The sequence below is a fragment of the Schistocerca nitens genome, chromosome 6 (assembly GCF_023898315.1).
Source record: "Schistocerca nitens isolate TAMUIC-IGC-003100 chromosome 6, iqSchNite1.1, whole genome shotgun sequence".
NCBI classification, from domain to species: Eukaryota; Metazoa; Arthropoda; class Insecta; order Orthoptera; family Acrididae; genus Schistocerca; species Schistocerca nitens.
Genome location: NC_064619.1, coordinates 568585933 through 568605108, shown reverse-complemented (window position 1 = coordinate 568605108; position 19176 = coordinate 568585933). Strand labels below are relative to the sequence as shown.

Below are 19176 nucleotides of genomic sequence, written 5' to 3'. Positions count from 1 at the left end.
AAATTCTTCATTACTCTCCTGCAGATCTTCCAGAAAACTGAACCAGTTCCTTAAACTGTCCCTCTTTGTGGTTCCACTTTACATGTAACATTCCAAAGTTATCTAAAAAAAAAAAAAAAGGTTACGGTGCCCACAGCCACCGAACATTTATTTCCATGAACTCATCTCAGTCAAAACTGTCCCTTCCTTTTCTTCCGGCACCTTCAACTGTATGCCTCATTGTTTTTAATTACAGAGATAATTTTTAACCTACTGGGCCATAACACTCCCTTCTACACCAATATTGCATAGAATTTACATAAAACATGACAAAATATACATCACATTAAATTCTCCATTACAATCATTGCAGATAAATGAAAAGATACCATTTGAATATACAGGGGAGAAAATCTTCAACCCAATGGCAAGATGTAACACTAACTTTGGTATTTGATCTGACCATGTTAATAATTAGTTCTGATTTTTCCAATGCTATAGCCAAGCATAAAGATAGAGAGCAGCAATCAAGTATACACAACATGAACCCTGTAAAATTTACTTTTATTAAGTTTAAGTGTGTAATGATTGTTCGTTTATACAAAATGTGAATAGTTGTTAATTGTAACTCGTCTTACTTAATATTGTAACAACTTATTGTAACCAAAGAATGATATAAAGCTAACTCTGGAGTATCAACGAAAATAATCAATTGTTGAAAATATAAGTAATTGGATAGATAAGAAAACACTACTCACGAAGCAATGGGAGGAGAACACACATATAAAAGGTATTACAGTTTGCTAGCTTTTGAAGCCAGTGGCTCCTTTTTCTGGCAGAAGGGTTAAAGGGGAAGGAAGAGTGGTGAAAGAAAAGGACTGATGAGGTTCAGGAAAAGGGGTAGAGTTCAGAAAATTTGCTCAGAACCCGGAATTAGGGGAAACTTATCAGTTGGAATGAGAAGGAAAGAATGATTGTTGAGGACTGCACCGGACAAGATTTGAAAACCTGAGAGCTTAAAGGTGGAAAATAGGGTGTATGCAACACAGAGATTACTGCTGAAACATAATGCATGAGTTAATAAGAGCGAAAAGTTAATTGCCTTATAGGTGGGAGGGCAACAGTGAAAAATAGACAGGAGAGAAAATGAAAGATGGAGAAAGCTAAAAGGGCATGAAGAAAGGAATAGCTACTCTGAAGAAATGCTGTGAGACCACAGAAATTAATGTAAAGTTAGGCCAGGTGGGTGGTGAGAACCAAGAACATGTTGTAGTACCTGTTCCCACCTGCAGAGTTATGAGAAATGGCCCCAACGTAACTGTCTGCTCAGTACACACCATCTGTGTAACACACATTGCCAACTTCCTGTGTGGTACTTGCTTTCCCTATCAGTCTACTCAGTCTCTCAGATATTATTTATACAGTGGTAAGGTTTATCTATCTGATCTGAACAAGGTACCAGTGGCAACACCACATTATCAGGTGGGTTTTTCAGAGTAATTAGTATCATAATACAAACCACTTTACATATGTATTTGAAATGATGACAACAATGTTATTACAGTAAAGAAGGAAAAAATGAAATAAATTGCTCCAAGTTGTAACACGTGGGTAGTGTTGTATATTTGTGTTAAAATGTGAGCTGTATTGGACAGGGTATTGTTTTTTTTGTGGCTATACTAAGGAACTGTATGAAAATCTATGTAAAAGTAGACAAAAATATTTATTTTCAGAAGTAGTTAATTAAGGTGTACAACGATTAATTGATGGGGGCAACTGAGGAAAAATGCATGCACATAATAACATGATTTTGTTGCCAATTACTGTATGTTGATTACAGCTGTCATCAAAGAATCCCTAGTGGTGCAATGTAATGGTGTTACAGTAGAATATAAAAACTTTTTCTTTAAAATAAGCATTTTACTATTATTCATTTGAATTACTTTTTTGTTAAAGAATGTCCTCACAAATTAAAACATATTTAATATTATTTAATATTAAAATATCATTTCCAGAAAATGGAGCAAGATTCAGTATTAAAAATAACTTGAATGCTTTGTTTCCTCTAGAGTATTGTTATAGCGTGACCAGTGCGTAGGAAAGCAATAAAACATTTCAGAATTACTTGAGGTACTGTTTGCACATAGTATCTTTGATCCTGAAGTTGTATTTTTTTGTTGATGTTGTACTGGGCATCGAAAAGGCATAATTTGTTTTTCTCTAGAAAGTAACACAGCACTGTATTTACTGTGTATACGCATACACGCTTTCTGTGGTTTGTGTATAACAAACTCTTTTGGGTACTATAAGCATCAGGAAACAACAGAAACTTGATATCAGGTATGTATTCTACCTTCCACAAAAACCTACAAAATATAAGCATCACATAAGTAATGGAGTATGAAAAATATCATTATATCAAGTGATGAATCAGTGCATTGTTAAAACACAGTGGCATTTAAACATGTGTTATCTCAATTTTTGTCTTAGGTTGGTGAACTTTGTCAGAAAATGAGTATTAATGTTGGTAAATAAAAATATTGTAAATCATAACGCAGACCACAAATGATTTCATAATGTCAGTCAAGACTACTTTTAAGCTCTCACTAGTTATAAAGGAAAACTTTCTCAAATTATTTATGTATTCTGCTTGCAGGTATCTCTATGTAAACACCAGACCATGGCCCAGAGGATACGTTATTACAAATCCATTGGATCCACCACCCATAGCTCAAGAAATTGACATTCATGTTATAGATTTAGTTACCCTGAAGGAAGTGGGGACAATGTTACGATCTCACAAAGCATATACACCAAATAATGAATGTTTCTTCATCTTCCTTGATGTATCTGATGAATATGTAGCCAGGTAATACAAATGTTTGTTTTCCTTATACATAAATTATAATGTTATATTAAAGAGCATGCTTTATATAACAAGGACAATTTTTTTGCTTTTGTTGTACTCGGAATCTGATCATGCTGATCATTTGAGGAAATCATTATATTTATCTTGCAATAACTTGGAAACCAATTATGAAACAGAATTGTTGGCCAGCAGGCCCACTTACCTTCAGGAGACAATATGTGCAGTACTGTCGATAGACAGATGCAAAAGTAGATGGGACACACTACCTAGCTTTCAGAACTAGTATTTCCTGCATCAAGGAGGAGAGAGAGGTATCCGGGGAAAGGTTAAAAAGGAATGGCTGTTCACTCAGAACCCAGGATAAAAAGACCCACCTGTAGGAGGATGAAGGTAAACAAAGGTGAAGAAGGAGGTATCAGAGTCAGTCTGTCTGAGATGGCTCTAACTTGACCTTGATGTGGTCTGCATTTAATGATGGACATGCTTGCAGTATAAATGTCCCATATACAGCTGTTATAGAAAATGAGAATCCTCTTTCTATACTTCTCACTTTAATTAACTTTACAAAGACATTACTATTGGCACACTAAAAAAGTAGCAAACAGGAATTAGGAAAAACTGCTAAGCAGATGAGTGATATTTCCCATAAAGTGCGTGCTCTCTCTCTCTCTCTCTCTCTCTCTCTCTCTCTCTCTCTCTCTCTCTCTCTCTCTCTTCTCTTTCTCTTTCTCTTCGTCTTTTTCCTACCCCTACCCCCCCCCCCCCCCCGCCCACCCCCTTCCACTGGTAACAGAGTTTTCCTTGTTCCTGCCTGCCATTACCACCACCATTCTTTGTTTGGTGAATAGTGTCCTATCCCCGTAATAGAAATTTATTTTCTGTCCTGGAATCACCCTTATTCCAATTAATGTCTTTTTTAAAATCCTTATACAATGAAAAATAAGATTTTTATTCTAAATTTCAGTGGTGCAGAAGATAGACATGGCTATTTATGGGATCGTCATTATGGTATATGTCTAGCTAAATTTCCACATTCGGATGTTGTGAGCTGTGTTGCATTCAACCCAGCAGATCCTGAAATGTTAGTAACAGCCTCTGATGATTACACAGTGAAAGTCTGGAGATCAAGAAATAAAGTGAAGAGCTTGAGTCTTGACAGAAGTTCCCTGCAACAAGGAATTGAAACGTGTGATAGAAAAAGAACCAACCTTAAAACCAGAAAACTGTTATGACTGTGGTCTATTTAATACACGTCAAATATTTATGTACATGATAACTGTAATATTTTATTACTTCATAGATCTGTCTTGTTTATATAGATATCCAGATGCTGGAAAATACTTAAAATGCACTATGTGCAGATCACATGATTATGCTTCATGTTTATCATTCACTACTAGTGATAACTTAGATTTTCATTATACATGTAAAGAAGAAAAAGTAAATATCACAATGCGAACTTATAAGACACAAAAGTATTCTTTTGTCTAAGACATTTTATTGAAAAGGTGAAAAAGTTAGGAAGTATGACAGAATTTTGATGTGTGCTTTATTATATACTTTTAAAAATGGCATCCTCTGTTCACAAAGTTTAGTATCTAAGAATTGTACTAATGAACCATCACTCTTCATTCACATTAGATTTAAATTTTGTCAAATTTGATGTGATGATTTATGAGCAACTTGACTCAGCTTGTTATCACACTTTTATTATATTTTCACATCTCCTCATGTACAAACTGATATTTCACTGCATGTAATATTACTTGCTGCTTTTTTATGAACCTGTGATAATTTTCTTGAATTTTATGCTGAAGTCTGAAGAATATACGGAACTGTTGCCTAAAAAAAAAGGCAATGATAATTCAAAAATGTCTGAAATTACAAATGGCACTATTTAATGATAAATAAAAATGCAATACTTACAGCAAAAGTGATTGATTGGCTATTGACATGTTTTTCTGTCCCTGTAAATAAGTCAATTTTCTTGAACACTACTACAGGGAAAAAAGCGCGCGCGCGTCCACACACACACACACACACACACACACACACACACACACACACACACACACCTGCAGGGAAAGTTGAAGGCTCAAGGTAACACCCACAAAATAGAAGAGCTAAAGCAAACATTGAGAATACTACTCCTGCCATCCCCTAGACAAAGCTGCTAAGCAAGTCTCACATTTTGATAAATGATGCACAGTGCAGCATGAACATCAACAGATTCAGCCAGAGATGATAGAAGAACAGTGATAAAATAAAGGTGAGTTACGAGGAAGAGAAATAAGTGAAATGAATCATCCAATCAAAATCTAGGAGGAAAGTAGAAAAGGACGAGAAAGAAGTGATTATAAAAAGTAGAAAGTAATAGCTGAGTTGGGGATGCACCAAGTTCGAAATTCAGTACACAAAGCTACCACTTCCGGCAGCAACAGCAGCTCTAACTCGGTTGGGCACCAAGTCAAACTGAGCTTGGATGACATATTGGGTACACTGATCTGTGCTGATCCAACTCTATACCAGAGTTTCCTGATAATACTGGCTTATAAGTGGTGGTGAGTCAGTCTCTCAGCTACCCATGATCTCATGTCCTGCGGGTGAGAAATCTGGCGAACATCCTGGGCAGAGCAGCAGTTGAACACCCTTTGTATGAAGGTAGTGAGGACAGCTTAGGCAACATGTGTTGCTGAAACATGTCAGAGACCTCAATGTTAGGCCCCAGCCACCAGCCATAAATCTTATGGTAGCTGTCCAAATTACCAGCTACATGAACCAGTGGCGATTACAATGTGTGCCCAGCGGCATCCCATACCATCATTCTAGGTGCTGGGCTCATATGGCAGTGGCAAATATAATCTGGCAACATCTTATCTGGAACTCTCCACACAAAGGTATTTTCACTGTTATACTATGCACACACATCTTCTATAAAGACAACGTGGTGACACTCCTGTCTGTTGTTGTCATTGGACATACCCCTGTCGGCCACAACAATGGATCTACATCTACATAGATAATCTGCAAGCCACCATACAATGCATTGCGGAAGGTACCCTGTACCACTACTAGTCGTTTCCTATCCTGTTCTATTCGCAAATGGTGAGGGAAAAATGACTGTCTATAGGCCTCCATATCTTATCTTTGTGGTCCTTACACGCAATGGTTGGCATGCTGTGACAGTCTGTTCACCAGGTGTTATCATGCTGTCCTTGTGGATACTTATCTTGCAGCAAATGAGCCTGTTCTTGGACTCAAGTTATGTGACATGGCTGTAAAGTCAGGGGAACTTGGAAGGGGGGGGGGGGGGGGGGAAGGAACCTTGGAAAAATCTCATTTTTGTCTCAGTAGATGGAAATGGTCTGTTTACTGAGATGTCATGCATTGTCACTGGATAGGCACAGCTGAGAACATGCATTGCTTCCCTACTCCCTCATTCTTACTGCTTTTCCCCTTTCTACCACTCCCTTCAGCTTGCAGTCAGTGCTGCCGCCACTTCTTTCCGGTAGCCTAGCAGCTGTCAACAAGAGGCAGGGAGGTGTGAGGAGTGGTTTGTTTGAATCTGATTCTCATAGATTGTTCATGCAACAGCCAGAGGTGGCGGTCATGTGTGCATGAGTTGTGCCTGAGTGAATACGCATGTGCTCTCATTTTCTGACAAAGGCTATGGCCAAAAATTTAGTTGTGATAGTGTGATTGTCTTTTCTGCGTGCCTGTCTGTGGCTCGCTGATCATCTTTAGGGTGAGTTGCTGCCTATCCGCATTAGTACTGATTCTCAGAGTATTTGCGCAAATTATCTGTTGCATAGATTGATCACCGCAGTCTCATTTCATCAATATAGCTTCTATGACACATGAATAGCTGGCCACACGAATGGATTTTTACAACGGGCCGAACCACAGGCCACAACTGTGGGTATCTTTAACGGATCCGGCCTGCCAATCTGAAGTCCATCATTTATCACTATGTCCAGTCCCTGCCCATCGGATCTAGTCTCAACGATCTGCTCGCAGGCCAAGTCTGTTTGCGTGTGGCATAATACAGTGGATTTTTGTGATTTATCCATGGACCCAGGACTGAGGTGCTCCTTGGCAAGCCAGAGACAATGACTGATGGATTTCAGGAATTGTGACTATCCCATCGCAAGTACATTGTACAGTGCGGGATTTTATAGACATTTTATTTATAGTACAACATTTTGGCACTTTGAAAGTAGTTTATATATTAAAAAGTATCGATGATGATGATGAGTAGAAAAAATTGTGGCAGTCGTTAACTGTTTGTACGCTACTTACTCATATATTTCTCGAAAGAAAAATCATACAATACCTATAAAATAATTTAACTGGACAGATAAAAAAAAGTGCTCACCGAGCAGTAGCAGAACACACACACAAGACTGTTGTAATTGGCAAGCTTTCAGAGCTAGTGACTCCTCCTTCAGGTAGAAGGGTTGAAGGGGAAGGAAGAAGGATGAAGGAAAAGGACTAGAGACGTAGAGGAAAACGGGTAGATTTTGGGAAAGTCGCCCAGCACCACGGTTCAGGGAAGGCTTGCCGTACGGGATGAGGAGGGAAGACTGATTGTTGGGGACTGCATCAGACGAGATTTGAAAACCTGAGAGCTTAAGGGTGGAAGACAGGGTAATATATAAGACAGAGATTACTACTAAACATAGTCCATGAGTTAATAAGAGTGAAAAGCTACATGCATTGTACGTAACAGACGTGGGAGAGGGGGTGTGAAAAATAGACGGGAAAGACAATGAAAGATGTAGGAAACTAAAACAGGGTAAAGCAAAGAGTAGTTACAGTGAACAAATGCTGAGGCGGAATAAATTAAAGTAAATTAAGGCCAGGTGAGTGGTAAGAACCAAGGATCTGTTGCAGTGCTAGTTCCCACCAACGGAGTTCTGAGAAACTGGTTTCTGGGGGAAGAATCGAGATGGCGCATGTGGTGAAACAGCTCCCAAGGTCACGAATGTCATGTTGTAGAGCATGCTCTGCAAAAGGATATTGCAATTTGCCAGCATACACCGTCTGCCTATGCTGATTCATCCTAATTGATTTGGTGGTAGTCATGACGAAGTAGAAGGCCGAACAGTGTTTACACAATAGCTGATATATGACGTGGTGTTTTGCAGGTGGCACTCCCTTTTATAGTATATGTTTTGCCAGTTACAGGGCTATTATAGGTGGTGGTAGGAGGGTGCATAGGGCAAGTCTTGCAGGGGGGATGGTCACAGGGGTAGGAGCCATAGGGTAGGGAGATGGGTGCAGAAGGAGCAAAGGGTCTGACAAAAATATTGCGGAGATTGGGAGGGCGACGGAGAGCTATTCTAGGTGTGGCGGGCAAAATTTCAGACAGAATGGATCTCATTTGAGGGCATGATTTTAGGAAGTCATGGCCCTGTCAAAGTAGCTGATTAACACATTCCAGACCACACTAATACTGAGTCACCAATGGTGTGCTCTGAAGCTGCTTCATGGAAGGATCAGCAGTACCAGGATTGTATGTGATGGCCTGGGAAATCTGCTTTTTAACTAGGCTGATAGGATAATTACGTGCAGTGAAGGCTGAGTTGAAAATGGTGGCGTGTTGCTGTAAAGAGTCTGCATCCAAACAAATATTTTTGCCCTGGATGCCAAGGCTGCATGGGAGGGAACATTTTATCTGGAAGGGATGGCAACTGTCAAAATATAAGTACTGTTGTTTGTTGCTAGGTTTAATGTGTATGGAAATGTGTAGCTGGCCTTAATTGATGATGAGATCAACATCAAAGAAAGTGGCATGGGTTGATCTAACACTGTAGTACTTGACTGAAAGGAGTATGTTAGTGAAGGTTTATGCCAGCTATCTGACACCTCTACAATACAGCGTCTGCCATCAAGGTCCCATCCCTGTGATTCAAACTGATCTGCAGTCCCTCCTTAAAACCTCAGGCCCCTCACAAGGACAAACACCTCAATCCACAGAAGTTCTCACCCCACCTAAACCACACACCTCCACCTTTTACCTTCTTCCTAAGATCCCCAATCCCAATCATCCTGGCCGTCCTATAGTTGCTGGCTTCAAAGCACCCACTGAACATATATGTGCTTTAGTTGATCAATGCCTGCGACCCATGGTACAAAGACTCGCCTCCTACATCAAAGACACCACCCATTTCCTATAATCGTCTGAAATCCGTGCCTGTCCCACTCCCACCACACACCTTGCTTGTCACCACCTCAGTCTCTACCAGCATCCCCCACGTACATGGTCCGTCTGCTGCTGGACATTCCCTCAGTCAGCATCACCTGATTCCAAACCTATGAGATCCTTCCTACACACCTTAATCAACTTTATTCTTAGCAACAACTACTTCACCTTTGAGGGCAAAACATACAAACAGATCAGGGGTACAACCATGGGAACCAGGATGGCTCCTTCCTTTGGCAACATTTGACAAAAAGCAAACCTTGGCAGCTGATGAATGCTTAGTTCTTGCTGACTTTTTGGAAAATTATTCCTTTGTTGTTCAAGATGAAGTACAAGGGCACCACTGGATAAAAAAAAAACAGGCCACATTTCATCCATTTGTATTCTATTATAAAGATGAAGATAAACTAATGAGACACAGCTTTTGTGTCAACACTACAGCAGTGCACATTTTTCAACTAAAATTAACAAGCTCCATTAAACATCACCACCATAAAAAAAAAAAAAAAAAAAAAAAAAAAAAAAAAAAAAAAACCTGATTACTTTTAAAAAACTGATTTACTTTTTGGATGGGGCTGCAAGTCAATATAAAAATAATTTTTTTTTTATTAAAATGTCCTTTCATAAAGAAGATTTTGGGTTTGATGTAGAATGGCACTTTTTCACTTCATGACACGGGAAGAATGCTTCTGATGGTGTCGGGGTACAACAAAGCCAGCTGTCTCAAAAGCAGGTCTGCAGCAGACCGATGACAAGAAATGTTTTAATTCTGTAAAAAATATATCAAAGGAATTACCTATGTTTTTGTACAATGTGAGGAAATACAAGAAGTCTATGACAGTGTCTTGTCTTGAAGGAAAGGTACAACACTTGTCAGAAGATTAAAGGCACTCGATCTTTTCATTGTTTTGTACCCAATTCACACAACTTACTGAAGTGTAAGATCACATCAACTTCGCCAGATAGTGAACTTCATCAGTGTGGAAAACTTGTACAACTGGTTCTTCAAAATAAAGACATAGTGGCTTGTGTTTACGATGAAAAGTGGTGGATTGGCGAAGTTGATAATATTGACTGTCAAAACCAAGATGTATATGTTGTGTTTTATCACCCTCCAGGACCAAGGACATCTTTTAAAAAAAACTAAGAAGGATCAAGTTTGGATGCCACTTAAAAATGTACTAAGGAAGCTGTCTCCCATGGAATTTACAACTGTGACTGGGTGAACTTATAGTCTAACACCCAAACTGAGTGAACAAATTTCTCAAATGTTCAATGCGTGATGTACTAAAAACAGACAACAAGAGAACAATATAATGTAATTAGTAGGCTGCTTTTCAATAAAAAGTAAGTAATCATACATATGATTAAATTATGTACTGTAACTGATATATTTTATTCCATAAGCCTAGATATCGCAGATGTTAAAAAACGTATTTTTGACTCATGTTTTTAATTTTTTTCCATAACTTCCAATAGAATCTCAAAGTTGAAATTTATACTGAAGTTTCATATCATAAAGGTCTATTAACTGTGAAATTTGCAGATTTTGACCTGGTCCCCCAACAAAGATATTACAGGCGACAAAATGGAAAAATTTTAAAAAATCCATTTTTTAAAATAGTGTATGTACTCTTTTAAGCGTAAGCTGCTCACCATTGATACTCTGTAAAAAGTAGCAGTGTAATAGCAGAAAAATATTAAAGCTGAGAAATTAATCTTTCTTTGGAAAACTACTGTTCAAAAATTGAGTTTTTTTTTTAATTTGTGGCTGATAACTTTGAACAATTAAAAATATATTAAAGAATAAATTCAGCTAAGTGATAATGATGTTAATTTGTAGCCCAGAGTGTGGTGAACTAAATGCATTTTATCTGAGAGGCTTAGGACAATCCACTACTGAATAATTGTAGAAAATGTAGATGTTTGCAAATAGGAAAAAATGCATGTGGTTTGGAACAAATATGGACACCATTTCAAAATAATAAACAATAAATTTTTTTAAAAATATTTTTGTGACTACTAATCATTCTGAGATGGTCAAGCAACCAATTATTATTTTCTTGGACCACTTCGTATGGATTGACCCACATGATGTAAGAAGAAGACATATATACCAGCATGCATTGGAATTTGACAACTGCAGGATCGTGATCTATCAAGGCTACAGTTTATCGTTTCAAGATATTGCTGCTCGTATTGGTGAGGGTTTGACTACTATCATGTGAATGCCTTGCAGGATCTCGTGACTAGGCAGTCCAGTGAGGACAGACATATGAGGAGTGATCAGAAAGTAATGGGAATTTAATTTCATGGGCTCTATACATCTGATTTTCAAATTATTTTTATCTTGTTGGTACACATGTTCCTGATGTGTGTTTGCATTTTCAGCTGTTTTGAATACTTAGTTTATTGTTGACAGTTGAAAAGGTTATACTTATTTGTGAGTGGTCAGCAAACTTTTACTTTAAAAAAAGATGGATCAAAAATTTGCATTAAATTTTTCTTGAAAAATGTGTAAAGTGCTACACCTCATTCAAAATGTTGACTGGCACTTTTGACATATTTACTATGAGTAACACAAGAGTTTACAAGTGGTATCCTCATTTCAGTGAGAATTTGAAAAGACATTGAACACAAGCGCCTGAATGCCCTAGCATACCAATTACTGATGACAATGTGCAAAAAGTAAAAAAATGGTCCTGGAAAATAGCTGAATCACCATCAGAGAGGTTGTTGATGATGTCAGCATGTCCTCTGGCAGATGCCAAGCAATTTTTTGTATGTTTTGGGCATGAAGCGTGTAGCCGCAAAGTTTTCCAAAATTATTTAATGTCAACCGAAAATGACATTACATAGGTATCGCTTAGGAATTGCTGAATTAATTCTGCAATGATCCAGAACTTCTAAGAAGGCTATAAAAGGTGACAATACATTGGTATATTGGTATGATGTCGAAACCAAGGCCCAATTGTCCCAATGGAAACTGCCTGAAGAGCCAATACTGAAAAAAATTCAACAAGTTTGATCACACTTGAATGTTCTTCTTTCTGTTTTTCTCGACTACAATGGGATAGTGACCACAAATTTCTGCCTTATGGTCATACGGTCAAAAAAGGAAATCTATCTGAAAGTTGTGTCATTTGCATGAAGCATTCCAGAGGAAACTACCAGAATTGTGGCAAAACGGCTCATGGAAATTACATCATGATAATGCTCCCTCTCGCACTTCCAGGGTTGCCACAAGTTTCCCCAAGTGAAATTCCCTGATATTTCCATGACCTCCAGAGAAGAATTTTTCCCTCACAAATTTTGAGATCCCAAGGGTAATTAAAGACATAAGTTAACAAGAAACTGTAAGTACTTCCATATCTCTCCCCCATGTTTTTAGATTGATAAAGCAAGCCAAATGGTATATGTGTTTTATTATTTTATTTCAATAAAACAAAGACATCTGGTGATAAATTTACGCATTTCCTTGGAGTCGCAAAACAGATTTAAAATGCCTTCACTGATTTCAGAAATAACCTCAGAAAACCTTAGGCCTCTTGAAAGAATTGTATAGGGCAGGGAAGAGCTGTGTACGCCAACACTATAGGACACCACCAATAAAATGTTGGTTCTACTATATTATGTTCTTTATTGTCAGTTATTACACACTGTGTTATGTCTATTATTTTATAGGTATTACAATGAAAACAATCAATTATTGACAAAATAATTTAATTGGACAGATAAAAAAAATCTACTCACCAAGCAGCGGCAGAACACACACATAAAAGACTGTTGTAATCTGAAGGCTTTCAGAGCCAGTGGCTACTTCTTCAGGCAGAATGGTTGAAGTGGAAGGAAGAAGGGTGAAGGAAAAGGACTGGAGACATAGAAGAAAAGGGGTAGATTTCAGGAAAGTCACCCAGAACCATGGGTCAGGGGAGACTTACCGTATGGGATGAGGAGGGAAGACTGATTGTTGGGGACTGCATCAGACAAGATTTGAAACCTGAGAGCTTAAGGGTGGAAGACAGGGTAATATGCAAGACAGAGATTACTACTAAACATAGTCCACGAGTTAATAAGAGTGAAAAGCTACATGCATTGTACATAACAGACGTGGGAGAGGGGCCGTGAAAAAAGGACGGGAAAGACAATGAAAGATGTAGAAAACTAAAACAAGGTAGAGCAAAGAGTAGTTACAGTGAACAAATGCTGAGGCGGAATACATTAATGTATATTAAGGCCAAGTGGGTGGCAAGAACCAAGGACATGTTGCAGTGCTAGTTCCCACCAACGAAGTTCTGAGAAATTGGTTTCTGGGGGAAGAATCCAGATGGCGCGTGTGGTGAAACAGGTCCCAAGGTCATGAATGTCATATTGTAGAGCATGCTCTGCAAGAGGATATTGTGAGTTACCATCAAACACCGTCTGCCTAAGCTGATATATCTTAATTGATTTGGTGGTAGTCATGAAGATGTACAAGGCCGAACAGTGTTTATATAATAGCTGGTATATGACAGGTGGTGTTTCGCAGGAGGCTCTCCCTTTTATAGTATATGTTTTGCCAGTTACAGGAATATTATAGGTGGGGGTAGGAAGGTGTATAGGGCAAGTCTTGCAGCGGGGATGGTCACAGGGGTAGGAACCATAGGGTAGGGAGATGGGTACAGGGGAGCATAGGGTCTGATAAGAATATTGCGGAGATTGGGAGGGCAACAGAGAGCTATTCTAGGTGTGGCAGGCAAAATTTCAGACAGAATGGATCTCATTTGAGGGCATGATTTTAGGAAGTGATGGCCCTGTCAAAGTAGCTGATTAACACACTCCAGACCACACTAATACTGAGTCACCAATGGTGTGCTCTGAAGCTGTTTTGTGGAGGGATCAGCAGCACCAGAATTGGATTTGATGGCCCAGGAAATGTGCTTTTTAACTAGACTGATGGGGTAGTTACGTGCAGTGAAGGCTGAAGTGAGAATGGTAGTGTATTGCTGGAAAGAGTCTGCATCCGAACAAATATGTTTGCCTTGGGTGCCAAGGCTGTATGGGAGGGAACATTTGACATGGAAAGGGTAGAACTGTCCAAATGTAAGTACAGTAAACTCTCATTTATCCGAATCATGTTTATCCAAAATCCACTTTATCCAAACAAATTTTTCCGATTTTCACAGCTCAAATTGGAGCTGTCTGTCACATAGTGCAGCTACACTTTTGGCTAGCTAAACTGAAACTTGACATTGACTATGCCTGGAGCCATGCATTCGCTTGTGTTTTTTGGCAGTCTACTGCTAATCAGTGCACTGGCGCATGTCGAAAGTCTAAGTGTCATCAATTTGTGCGTGTGTTGGTTGAAGTTTTATTGGGTTTCTTGTTCATATTGTGTGGTTTCATGCCATCGCCATCTATTGGAACTTCTTGGAAGTACAGTATGTACAGGATTGCTCTATGCAGTGCGACATAGCCCTGTCTAATCCGACAATGAGAGTACGGTGCCAAATACTTTCTTCCTGTTGTTGGTACATCAGATGAAACCAGGCATTTAACAATTTAACAGAGAACGTCCAATGCACTGTTGTGTTGCTGCGTGGGCTAGGGTAGCACGGGGGAGAGAGGTTAGACGATGGCTGCCACAACCTGGTTTCAAAAGTCAAAAGCTTTGCCTAATGCGTCTCGAGTGTTGTCAAGTCTGAGTGTATACAATTTAACATTTTGTGCTTGCACTACATGCTTCAAAATGTCCAGAGATAAAAGTGGCCAAAAACCAAAAAAGAATCAGTTGAGTGTCGGTAAAAAAAAAAATGCTGAATGTGACTATGGGTGCAAATGAAAAAAGAATGTGATCTCGTTAGAACAAAAGCTTCGTGCTTTGCAGAGAACTGATGCTGGTGAGCCACTCATGAAAGTTCCTATAGATTTGATCGTTGGTAGGAGTACCATTACTGATTGGAAGACAAACTGATCAGAAATTGAAAAATTTTGTTCCATCCAAGCGTCAGACAGCACAGTGAAATCTCGAAAAACTATGAGAAAAGGTGTACATCCTCAGTTAGATGAGGCCTTATTTTTGTGGCACGAACAAATAAAAGCCAAAGGTCTGCCAGTTTCAGGTCCTCTCCTTCGTCAAAAAGTGATGACTTTTTATGAGCTGATTGAAGGAAAGGAGCAAGAATTCCTTGGAAGTAATGGCTGGCTGGATCGAATCAAGAAGTGGCATGTCATTCATGAAATTTCCATCAGTGGTGAACAACCATTATCTGGGGATGAAGCTGCTACTGCTGATTTTAAGAAGAAACTGCACACAAACATCGACAAAGGAGGTTATACAACTGTTATGAAACTGGATTGAATTACAAAATGTTTCCAACAAAAACGCTTGCCTCTAAACAAGAAAAAAGCACATCCGGATATAAAAAAAAAGCAAAGAAAGAGCTACTGTCCTCAAATGCAGTAATGCCACTGGCAATCACAAATTGTGGCTTACTTTAATTGGCAAATCCAAAAAACCAAGAGCATTTAGACAGCAACCAGCTGATAAACCTTTGCCATTCTGGTACACGAATCAGTCTAAGGCATAGATGAATGGTGCCATCTTCAAAGAGTGGTTCCAGGCAAAGTTTGTTCCAGCTGTAGAAAAATACATGGAGGAAAATGGACTTCCTTGAAAAGTGCTGCTTCTCGTTGACAACACTCCTTCTCACCCAGATGATCTACAATATGGGGATATTAATGTTGTGTTTCTCCCACCAAACGTCATGTGTCTATGTCAATTGATGGACCAACGTATTCTTGAGCCGATGAAAAAACATTACAGACGCAAGCTGTTGGAATACTTAATTGGTTTGATTGATGCTGAAGAAGATTTTGTGCAAGCTCTTAAAAAAATCGATGTTTTAAGCATCATTCATTGGATTACTGAAGCTTGGGATCTAATTCCTCCAATTTCTTTCGTTAGGTCTTGGAAAAAACTCTTAAATCATAAGGCAACTCATCAGTGGTGGGAAGAAGGAGGCGACACCGAAACTCAAGCTGAGGTGCCACAAACAGATTAAAATGACGTAATTTTGGTGAATTTACTGGATACGCTACCAGGTTGTGAAGAAATGAACTTCACAGACATTGAAGAGTGGACGGAAAATGACTTCTTTGATTTGACTGAGGATGAAATCGTCCAAATTGTGACCATTCACAAAGCATCAGAAGAATATGTCTCTGATGGCGAAGCAGAGAAAAAGATCCCGTACACAGTGGGTTACGAAGTGATCCAAACTGCCCTGAAGTACTCAGCCAGCAGGAGGAGGCGACTTATCCCGAAATCCTTTGTTTCCATTATTGGAGATATATTGTCACAAAAAAGTTTCTCAAGTCAAAAAACCGTTAGAGACTTTTTTACCAAAAAGTTAATTATAATGAAGCATCCTAGAACTTCAACTCCATAAGTTAAAAACTTTATTTTTTTTCCCTTTAAAGTTCCTCTAGAAAAACTTTCATTCCTTTGAGTAATCTCTAAATTTGTCTCATAATTTTGTGCAGCAGTATATTTTTTATTCATAAGAGTAGATAACAAATTAAAATTCCTGCTTTTTCTTGCTGCCAAATAAAGCAGATTTTTTTTTCTGTAAGAACGCAAAATAAACGAGCTTTGTTATTCAGCATTTAAAAACTTTGAGTTTTCAATCATACTCTGGCACCTTTTTAATATCTTAACACAATTTTTTCAGTCAAAAACATGCAGGCTTATTCACAACCATATCAATGATATGCTACTTACCCTACGCATGTTTTACGATCATACGCATGAAAAGAGGGGGGCTTCGGCTTGTCAGAAATTTTCGTTATCCAAACCGGCCACCGTCCTGATCATTTCAAAAAATGGCTCTAAGCACCATGGGACTTAACATCTGAGGTCATCAGTCCCCTGGATGTAGAACTACTTAAACCTAACTAACCTAAGGACATCACACACATCCATGCCCGAGGCAGGATTCGAACCTGCGACCGTAGCAGCAGCGTGGTTCTGGACTGAAGCGCCTAGAACCGCTCGGCCACAACGGCCAGCTGATCATTTCAGATAAATGGGAGTTTACTGTACCATTGTTTGTTGGTAGGTTAAATGTGGATGGAAGTGTGTAACTGGCCTTCGGTTAGGTCGAGATCAACATCAAGGAAAGTGGCATTGGGTTCGGAATAGGACCATATGAAATTTAATTGGGAGAAGGTATTCAGAGATTCCAGGAATTTTAGCAGGTCAGCCTCACCATGAGTCCATATGGTAAAGATGTCATCAATGTATCTAAATGAAACCAGAGGCTGAAGACTTATGGATCCCAGGAAAGCCCCCTTCAAGTGACTCAAGCCTTCGAACCCCACTTTCTGTGAAGAGTTGTGGACGTCCGACCATAAGTGCCTAGTGGTAGTCTCACTGTCCTTCTACATCTTTCTGTAAATGCTCATGAGAGTAGCAAGTGAACATTCAACCATCTTCACTGTTTTCAAGATACTCATTCACAGGCACTGTGTAATAATAGTCTGCCCTTTGTCAAAGTCTCTTATCTCAACAGATTTCCCCATTTGCCAGGGTGATCCCCCTTCTATGTCTGCACTGCTTACATTCTTTTGTTACCGCGTCACGTGCCTGCAACACCACCAGGTGGCATCCAACATCATGCTAGGCAGTGGTCATAATGTTTTGGCTTATCAGTGTAGATACACAGAATTAGATGGTCTTCCTCCTACTTGCTTTGTGCATTTGTGCTAAAAAGCTAATGATTTGGATACCCCATTATGTAGTACATTTCATGCCAATTTGATGTTTTATGGTATTTTTATGGTATTGCAATTCTGAATGCCAACAGTGTATTTACGGTCAGTCCTGGAACTTATTTATAGAATACTGGAATTTGCTAGAGCATTCCATGTGTATATAACTTGGAGCTCTCTCTGCTGAGGCAGGTAGTTCAGCCAGTTACAGTTTTGTGAGTTGTGGTGATTGTCTTCAACATGTGGCAAAACCAATGTGAAATATGTCCAGATGATGTGTGGTTGGACGGCCACCCCTCATTACAGATGTCAGACATCATAAGCTTGGCAGACTGGTAAAACAGGAAAAGTGGCAAACTGTGGCAGAAACAACATCAGACTTATGCTGGGTAGAGAAGAAGTGTGTATGAACACGCAGTGCACTGAACACTCCTAACGATGGGCCTCTGCAGCCAATGACCCAAGCATGTGCCAATGTTAACACCACGACATCAACAACTACGAATGAAATGGGCACGTGGCTGTCGCCAATGGATGTTGGCGCAGTGGGAGAGCATTTTACGGTCTGATGAATTCTGAAACCGTCTTCATCATACCAATAGGAGGACACAGATCCATCATCTTCCCTATGAACAGTTCCTTGACACCTATACTGTGGGACAGACACAAGCTGCAGCAGCTCCATTATGCTCTGGGGAACATTGACATGGGCATACATGGGTCCAGTAAAGCTCCTGCAAGGCACCACAGAGTGGTGGTTCACCAGCCTGTGCACACAGACTCTGAACTGGGCTGGTCCAAAAGGCTCCAGTCAATACCGAATGCCCTCATGGTGGACAGCGTCTAACATCTTGAGGTAGGAAGTCTGGGCTGATCGTAGACTACGCTGTCATAATCTAAATGTGATTGAACAAATGCCCTATAAAACTGCAGGAGGTGGGACCTGTCAGCTCCCCATGTTTTTCCGCTAAGGCACTTCAAAATATTCAATGATTGGAAGCCTTTTGTTCATAGGTCTTTCAGGTGTGGGAGCCAAGTTAATTTTGAGTCACATAATAAATCCAAAAAGTGTACAGTTTCTTGAAAATATAAATATTGTCTCCCATTGTGAGCACTGGTTGGTTAAGACATCGATGAGCACAGTTAAAATTGACACTTGTAGTTTTCTCTGGTGAGAACCGAAAACCAGTTGTCCTAGCCCAGGTTTCCAGCCTCCTAATGGTCAGCTGTAGGTGCCTCATTGGCATTGTGAGATCAAAGGAAGAGTAGAAGATTGCAAAGTTAACCACAAACAAAGAGCATTTCACAGGGCTCCTGACTGCAGAGGTAATGCCATTGATAGCGATGGCAAACAACGTGACACTGAGGACAC

The 19176-nt window shown here is 39.4% G+C and overlaps 1 protein-coding gene across 2 annotated transcripts in view; it reads left to right on the top strand.

Moving 5' to 3' along the window:
* The window catches only part of LOC126263219 (F-box/WD repeat-containing protein 5), a 113477-nt gene extending 108748 nt beyond the window's left edge, over positions 1 to 4729 (top strand). For both annotated transcript variants that reach the window (XM_049960289.1, XM_049960290.1), the window contains exons 8-9: positions 2636 to 2848; positions 3813 to 4729. In XM_049960289.1, coding sequence (XP_049816246.1) covers positions 2636 to 2848; positions 3813 to 4080 — 481 coding nt within the window. In that variant the 3' untranslated portion in view covers positions 4081 to 4729. The remainder of the gene's footprint in view (positions 1 to 2635; positions 2849 to 3812) is intronic.
* Positions 4730 to 19176: the final 14447 nt, after the last annotated feature.